The sequence below is a fragment of the Nomascus leucogenys genome, chromosome 14, assembly GCF_006542625.1.
Source record: "Nomascus leucogenys isolate Asia chromosome 14, Asia_NLE_v1, whole genome shotgun sequence".
Taxonomy (NCBI): domain Eukaryota; kingdom Metazoa; phylum Chordata; class Mammalia; order Primates; family Hylobatidae; genus Nomascus; species Nomascus leucogenys.
The window spans coordinates 81,665,836-81,674,818 of NC_044394.1; the positions used below are offsets into that span (position 1 = coordinate 81,665,836).

The 8,983-nt window shown below is 42.5% G+C and overlaps 1 protein-coding gene across 4 annotated transcripts in view; it reads right to left on the reverse strand.

Moving 5' to 3' along the window:
* The window catches only part of IL1RL2 (interleukin 1 receptor like 2), a 52,194-nt gene extending 50,357 nt beyond the window's left edge, over positions 1 to 1,837 (reverse strand). The window contains exons 1-2 of one of the 4 annotated variants that reach the window (XM_003274875.3): positions 1,727 to 1,837; positions 891 to 960 (exon numbers count right to left, since the gene is read on the reverse strand). In XM_003274875.3, coding sequence (XP_003274923.1) covers positions 891 to 960; positions 1,727 to 1,798 — 142 coding nt within the window. In that variant the 5' untranslated portion in view covers positions 1,799 to 1,837. Of the gene's footprint in view, positions 1 to 890; positions 961 to 1,470; positions 1,494 to 1,726 lie in introns of those variants that run through there. The other 3 variants (XM_012512465.2, XM_030827595.1, XM_003274876.3) reach the window with 3 other exon arrangements.
* Between the last annotated feature and the right edge of the window lie 7,146 nt (positions 1,838 to 8,983).

Genomic DNA, 8,983 nt, shown 5'->3' on the forward strand with positions numbered 1-8,983 from the left:
CCCTTAGTTCTTTTTATCCACAGAGTTCTTTACTCTGTACTCATCTACAGAGTAAAGCAACCTTTCTTGTCTTTTGTGTTTCTGCTCTGCCACCCAGTTATTTTACTCTGTCTTGAGTAAAATGTATTTCATTCCAAAACGATTGTTTAAAAAAAAAAAATTAGTTCACTTTTAAAGTTCATTTCTACCAAATTTCTTTTCTTTTCTTTTTTTCTTTTTTTTTTTTTTTTGAGACGGAGACTCTCTCTGTCGCCCAGGCTGGAGTGCAGTGGCGCTATCTCGGCTCACTGCAAGCTCCACCTCCCGGGTTCACGCCATTCTCCTGCCTCAGCCTGCTGAGTAGCTGGGACTACAGGCGTCCGCCACCACACCCAGCTAATTTTTTTTTGTATTTTTAGTAGAGACGGGGTTTCACCGTGTTAGCCAGGATGGTCCCGATCTCCTGACCTCGTGATCCGCCTGCCTTGGCCTCCCAAAGTACTGAGATTACAGGCATGAGCCACCACGCCAGGCCTACCAAATTTCTTAGAAGAAATTTGTTCTATTGACGGTTTCCTTGCTTTCACCTTGTGTCATAAAATAACCCTTTATCTTATAAAATAGCCAGTAGTAATTCCATTTGAGCATTTTTACTCAAGCCTTCACTTGTAATTTGCCTAACTTCTTCCCCTCCCCGAAGTCACCTCCAAGCTGAAAGGTGACATTCAGGGCTGAGCATCCTAGCACTTGGAGCTGGTTGGCTGTTTCCTCTTGCGCGGAACTCCGCCTGGCGGTCTGGGGAGCGTAAGGAGCCGCGCTCGGGCTGGCGCGATCCCTGGGGGCTCCCAGTGAGGGCCTAGGAGCCTGTGGACTAGGGCGGCCTCTGAGAACGGAAGACACACGGAACGTACCTGCTGTGACAGACAGTGGAAGGGCGATGGACAACCCGCAGAGCAGCAAGGACCACATCCCCAAACCGGGCTGCAAGGAAGGGAGAAGAGGGTGGGAGGGGAGGGCGCAGTGGGGCCGGCCTGAGGCGCCGGCGTGGGCGACCTCGGAATCTCAAAGACAACCGCCCAGGCCGCTGACCTTCCCTTCTTCCTGGGAAGCCCTCCGACTTTGGCCCCACGTTTCCGCAAAGACTGCCCTTCCCCTGTCTCCGTCTGGGCGCCCGACCAGGATCCAGGGCAGTGAGCTCGCCCCGCCGCAGAGGACGATGGGCGAGGAGTGGGCGGCGGGGGCGGTGGGGACCGCGTAGGAGCTGCTTCTGCCACCTGACAGCGAAGCAGGCTCGAGTCCGGAGCCCCCGCAAGGGCCAGGGCGCCCCCCAGCGCAGCCTGCGGCCTGGGTTCCAGACATGGGACCCCATCCCCGCCCGCGGCGCTCGGAGCCTCCCTTGCGCGCCTGTGTCCTCGGGATCCACCCGGGCCTGGCGGTCTAAACAGAAACCCCAAACACCGGCTCACTGGGGAGCAGCCAGGGCAGGCCTACCTGGCAAGGGCCGGCGGGAAAGGAGAAAGGAAGGCAGAGAGCCGCTGGAGCTGAAAGTAGGCGCGAGCTCGACTCCTCGACCCAGAGACGGAGTCGGCTCCCCCATGGTCACCTGGCCGGTCGGGGGCCTGCCTGGGGGGCCTGATCCCTGGTCTGCGGTGGCACACATTGTTGCCACGTCTTTTCCTGCACACCTCTCCTACTGTCAGGGCCCCACCCATGCCTGGCGCAGCCAGACTCCCGGCCCGGTGTCTACCTGCCTGCAGGATTGAAGCGTGCAGGACCTCCTGGAGAGTGGAAAATATGACAGGGACCCCAGCCCTGTCATGCCACTTCCATGCCTAGGTATTTCCCCGTCACCACCGTGGGCGGGGCAGACCTGCCTTCCCCAATGGAGCTTAGGAAGGAATGTGACATCACACTAGGAAGTGGCTTGAAAGTCTTTGAGCCTGATTTTCTGGCATCTAAGTCCTTCATCACCAGGAGTGTCTGCTTAAGTCTATTCCAAGTTGAACGTCTAAATGAATTATTCATTTCTTTCCAAATCCCATTTGAGCAGTTACTGCATGCTCTGCATTGGCCTATGTGGAATGACCCCAAAATGGAAGCCATCCCAAATGGCTTCTAAGGAGAATTATGAATCTGCCTGAGTCGTGCTCATTAACTTCTGTAAGGCAGGCATCCCATGGTGTTCAAGTACTTCAGAGCCTGAAGACTGTTCCTGTCTAAAACTTCCCGATAAGGTGATGTCAACAGGGACCTGTTGCCCTAACCATCAGGAGACACCCCAGAGTCATCCCACAGGGCACTGAGACGTAAGGAAAGATTCAAAATGTAATCTCCATTCAGTAGATTACTGGTCAAGCTCTTCCCGATGGTCTTCGGAAGATCAGAGACAGTGAGACAAATGCAACCATAGGAGCAGAGATGCAATAATTGTGCTAATAGCAAAGCTTCCTGTGATAGGCTGAAGGTCAGTGGTTTGTAGATTTCTACACTCTTAAAAAGTATTGAGGATTCCAAAGTGCTTTTGTCTATATAGGTTATGCCTATCAATATTACTACATTAGAAGTTAAAGTGAGAATTTTTAAACATTTACTTTCTTATTTAAGTAACAATAAACCAATTACATGTTAACGCAAATATCATACAATTTATGAAAAATAACTCTACTTTCTAAAACAGGCTTATTGAGAAAAGTGGCATTGTTCTATATAGATGCAGATTTCTTTGATGTCTGGCTTACTAGAAGATGACTGGATTCTCATATTTGCTTCTGCAATCAGTGTCATGATATAATATGTCATATAGCTTCTGAAAAGGTCCACCATACACTAATGAGAGAATGAGAATAAAAAAGGAATATAAGGTCTTAATATTATGATGAACATAGTTTTGATTTCACAGATCTTTTTGAAGGGTCTCTCAGGGACCCATAGGGCTCCCACTCTTTGAGGACCTCTTTCTTAAGCTATAAATAGAGATTATTATTTATTTCCCCTACTATCAGCAGTAAACGAGGTTCCTCTGTACATGTATATTCTTCAGCATTTATGTCCTCATCCAAAACAAAACAAAGGTGTTACTATTTTTATAAAAGTCGTATGATTTGCATTCAGAATTATTGCTATGAGCAGTGTTAAAAGGTATTTCTAAACCTTTTTATTTATGCTATCTTTTTTCATTTTCACTTTATGAATAGATGCATTTGTGCCCTATCTTGTTTCTTAGCCTGAGGACTAGTGTATATGCCAAGTTTAATGGGTATAGTTGCCCCAAAATGTATGAAGTTAAGACAGGCCATCTCAGTCCCCTGCAGTGCCTCTCACTGGACACTTCTGACATTGCACTTTGCTACTAATGCTGTGAATCTGAAATTTAACTTCCTGGGATGGTCTCTATGCCAAATGTGTTTCCTGATACGTGGAAAATGAACATTTGGCTTTGAAGGCAGAACTGATTCCGGGCATTGTAAACTTAGCAATTAAAAATAACAGGAAACCATAATATTTGCCTCAGGTTCTCAATTACCTTGAAAAAAAAAACTTAAATGTATTCATCTCCTTCGAACATTTTTTTCCAAATTTATATTTTGCTCTTATAAATGGTGCTGCTGCAAAGATTCTGTTAACGTCCTTTTGTGAGAGTATTTCAGAGGCCGTTTAGTGAACAGAATTGCAGAATCATTGGGTAGGTACATCCTCAATTGTATTAGAAAAGCCCTAATTTTTTTCCATAACTATGTCCTTTAGAGGATAAGAATTTCATTGCTTCATGTTCTTACCAATATTTAGTAATGTCAGACTTTTAAATTGTGCCACTTTTGCTGCTCTGATGTAAAAGCTATCTTGTGATTTTATTTTATATACATTTTATATACATTTATATAATGTATATAATGTATATAATGTATATACATTATATAAATGTATATAAAATGTGTATAAAATTGGGAGGTTTATGCCCAATTTTCAGAGGTGGCAGTTGTAAAGCCTCCATAACAGGGTGTATAATATATAATAGATGCTTATCACCATCCTCCATCAACCCCTCCTTGTCTAATTCTCTCCCACCTGCAGATATTTTTGCAATGAGAGTATTCTTAATGTTTTCTAGCATTAGTCAGTGGCCATAGGAAATATATTTTCAGATGGTTTTTTTTATGAAGTAAATCAATTTCCTCTAGAGATTCATTACTTCATTCTGAGAGCAGGCAAAAAGCAACAAATCTGTGTGTGGCGAAGGCGTTACAGAATTCTGCTTGGTTGAATTTTACCTTCAATCTATTTGACCCTCAGACTAGGATATGACAGCTGTTCAAAAGAGTAGCAGGGCAACAATTTGGATTAACGATTTCATACACGAATTTATATTTTACATGATGCATACTACCTTTTATTTGTTCTAACTAAATATCTGATTATTTCCCATTGGCCATAACCTACAGATAATGTTTCCCAATGAGAATGAAACAGAAATATATTCACATGCAACAATTAAACTTTCCAAAACCCAATATTAGGTTGGGGTGCGGGTTTGGGGCTCCACCAAGATCTTTATACCTTTAAGGTCCTTAAGTTCTCATATTTCCCCTCCGTGAGGCTTGGGAATATATAGCAGCATTTCTGTAGTAGACTGCTATTTTTGGGATGAAATGGACTTCCAGAAATGGAAGAAGCAGCCAGGGAGACGAGAGGGAGGTCCTTAAATCACTTGGTTTCCTGCAGTCCTGGACTTAATCTCTCCCTCGAGCTCCATTCATTAGTTCGCTCAGTCCCTCATCAAATATTTGTACAGTTCCCACTATGTTCCAGGTGATATTCTGAGTACCGGAAATACAGCTGTACAGAAGACAGACCCTCTTGGAGTTTACAGTCATTCTAGTGTCAAGTAAATGAGAAAATTTTGAAGGATGATTTCAGGTTGGTGAGAATCCTGAAAGCAATTATGATGAAGTGATGGAGAGGGTGTTGGGGACATCCTCACTTCAGAAGGGACTATGGTGCAGCAGAGGCCCTTGTCAAGGCAAGGAGTCCAGCACGTGGAGGTCTGGGAGAAGGGCTCTCCCCAAAGTAGGAAACAGCTACTGCAAAATTGCAAAGGAGGAAACAGTTTGTAAATTCCAAAATAACACAGATGAAGCCAACAGCCTCACCTTCCTCAGCCTCCCAAGTAGCTGGGATTACAGGTGTGAGCCACCATGCCCAGTTAATTTTTGTTTTTTGCTTTTTGTGTGTTTTTGGTAGAGATGGGGTTTCACCATGTTGGCCAGGCTGGTCTCAAACACCTGGCTTCAAGTGATCCGCCACCTCAAACTATAATTGTTAATTGAAACGTTCAACCATATTAATAGTTAACTGGCAAAGCAATGCTTATCGCAAAGGATAAACTTTTTTGTCTATCAAATTAGCAATGATTAAGTAATGAGTATTCTCATTGCCACACACTCCTTGTGTAAGAGGAGCAAATGTTTCTATGAAACATCAAGAACCCGAAAAGGAACCTTGCCCTCTGAATAGATGCTAAGCAAATGATTAGGGAAGTAAAGATAGTTGAGAAAGGATAACCATTGCACTTCGACTACTGATAGCTAAAATTACAAATAATCTGGATATCCAATGAAGGCAACAAAGCTATCAGATTATGGACCATCCATTTGATAGACTTAGTGACTACTTAGAGATTGTATTTCATATAATAGTAATGTGGGCAAATATTTATGCTAAGTTTTAAAAAGGGTGTTAAACTCCATGTATTATATGGTCTCAGTTATATCCATAGAAAGGTAATAAAATATAAATAATTATCTTTAGGTTGTGAGGTTATTGGTGACATTTTTCTGCCTTATATGTTTTAGAAATTTCCACATTCTCTTAAACCATTATTGCTTTTGTAATAAAAAGAAGTTTCTCCTAATTTATTTTATAAAATGTCTTAAATATAATTGACTCCCAAGGGGATTACTATACCACCTTCCTAACAACCTCCCTGTGTAGCCTTTTACCTCCTCCCAATCTGCTGCACAATGGTGCCCTATCAATGTGTTTCTTTATGTCTAAAGTTCTTCCAACCTGTTGCCTCCAATATCTCCTATATACCTACTCCCAATGGTAAAGTCCAAATATTTCAGTCATGGGTTTAAGACCATCTGTCATATGAGATTGTTTCCTGAACAACCTTCTCTTTGCACTCTTCTTCTCTGGCTAGATTTCTGCCTTTTCTTACTTTGTAATTTTCTCAGTATCTAGCATAATGTTAACCACATGGTTAGCACTTTTTAAAAATCTAAAAGTAGGCTTGAGAACACAAATATTTCCCCTGTGTTTTTGAATTTGAGAGAGGACATGGGTCCAGTTTTAGGAAAGACAAGAATTCAAAAGCAATCAAGTATAGTGTGGAAGGCAGGACTACGGAATAGCATCTGATGATAAAAAGTGTTGAAACAGATGGCCGCTGTCCACAGCCTTGAAAGCAAATGAGAAGCTGCAGTCTGTCCCTGGCTAAGCAGGGTAAGTGACGTAACATGGCTGAGGAGGGAAAATGCAGTGTTAGCCAGGGAAGGATTAACTACATGAACCAAAGCAGGAGTGGGTCCCACACATGCTGTAAAACATGCAGTACCCTTTCACTAAAGAAGCCTAAGGAATCTCATTCTCAGGAAGTGTAGATTGACAGGAAAACCAATGAACACTGTAGAATGGTATCATTGTCACCCTTCCCAGACCCGGAAGCAGAAACCAAATGACACTTGGGATCACTTCCAGGTCAAAGGTTCTAAGAAAAACAAGCTTCATCAACTTCACCCTGTAGGTAAATTAATCTCTCAACTGGTTGAACACAGCTTTAGAGAAGTCAACAGCCTCCTATGAGTCTAGAGCCAGGTGTTACAGGCTCAACTGGTTTAACAGCTGCAAATTTTGAGAGACTGCTGTGCTAGTGTTTGGGGCTCAGATTTAGGGTAGGTAGGATTTACATACTTCAAGCAGCCAAGCCTTCTTCAGAAGAAACCTGAGCGGCATGTGGTAAGACGAGCATGTTTTTGTTTTGAATGATTAATGCTCATTTTAAATAGTATCTCCTATTCCTGTAACTCCTCCTCTCCTTAGAATTTAAACACCCCACACACACACACTTTGGTTGTAAAATGAATGTTATCACATCAAAAAATTATCCCTTTCCTCTGTCTTCCCACATACATTTTTTCATGAGTACTCCATTTTATGAATTATTGCAACTATGGTGATTCATTCATATATTTTATTTAGTAAAAGAGGAACAATTTTTCCCTTCCAGCCCAATCTGCATTCTTCCCCACCTGCTACGCTCCCTATGCCGTACACGCTAAGCCAACCTCACCACACTCCCAGAGCCTCATGTCAAAGGCGAAAACATTTTCTTTTGACAAGTAAGCTGGAGGAAATCTCTGATTTTATAATTGCGTGGTATTTACACTTAGAAGTCCTTCAATTACTACTTGGGGAATGTGCTATATTAAAAATGCTAAACGAGATCCCGACTTGCTAAAATGGGATTAAGTAGCAGCTGTGATCATTTTAAAAAGTTAACACCAGCATTATATCACTCCCCAACCCCCGCACACACCTAAAACCCTAGAATTTGAAAAATATACATTTTGGATGAATAAGTTTTTTGTTTTACCTGTACTCATCAAGTGATAAAACTAAGAAAATATATTTTGAGATTCTATCCCATATACTGGACAGAGGCTTTCTACATATAAACATCTTGTAACATAGGAAGTCCCGTTTAACACATGAGAAAATGGGGGTTCCATACAACCAGGTGCTTTGTTGTGGTTTCAAAGCTGTGACAGTGCAGGAATTTAGTCCCAGGTCTTTTTCCACCAGATGGCATTCCTGTTGTAAAATAATTCCAGAGACTCCCTAAAAACCTATTTTGCATTTACTGGGGAAAAGTTATCTGATAAAGAGAGGAAAAAGTATGACTTTTAAATGGTGGTTAGCACTGATTTTCCTAATGGTTTGCACATTAACTGGTATCATAACCAAAATGTGGTGCAAAGCTCCCTGAACTTTTCCAGTGAGAAACGTTCTTTCAAGTGGGGGCCGGTGGAGGGGCTGTGGGCTGGACGGGCCTCCTGGCCTCTGTGGTTATACAACTTCAGTTTGACATTGTGTACTTTGTCCTTAGTGTCAATTGTCATTTCTAATTTATAACTCCTCTCTATCCCTTCCATTTGCAGATTCTAATAGGGCTTCAGATAAGCAATTCATAGAATTGCTACCAACAAAGCTACCATTTTCTGAGAACCCGCTTTATGCTAAGCACTAGGCTTGTCATAATATATTTAATCTTTTTAATCCTAACTCTATGAGTTAGATATCATACCTATATAATGAGTAAATTGAGGCTGAAATACTTTGCCTAAGGTTTCACCCCAGGTAGATGGTGGATGCAGTGTTCATAGTGGACTCAGACTGTAAGCCAACCCACCACCTGCCCCTTCTCCCCAGGTACTGAGAGAGTCACTTGCCCCTTAGTATTGCTGTGAGATAAGAAGGAGGCACTGACTGGGTGTCATCTCTGACTATCAGAGTTAACAAGCTTTAGAGCATGCGTTTTGGACAGCAAGTTCACCAATTTTGCCCACCTTCTGGGTCAAAGGAAAAAATAAATAAAATCCGTTTGTAAAATGTAAAAGTCTATACAAATATTCCCTTTATCATTTTTTGGACAGGTAAAGTGATAAGTTAATAGTAAATTGATAAGAAGTTAATAAACAGTTAATGATAAGGCTCACATTTTAATCCATTTCAGAAGCAAGTGAGCAGAGGGAGTAGAGTTTAGCTAGAAGGGAGTTAGGGCTCACTGTTAAGCCAATAGCTCCCCTCCCCTCCTCCAGCTCCTCCCCACCTGCTTCCCCGCAACAGGAAGAACTCTCTGCAGAAGGTCTCTTCACCTTGTTGAGGCCTGGGAATGTGCAGATGTGCAGGTAAGCTGTGGACTGGACAAAGAACAGATTCTCAAGGA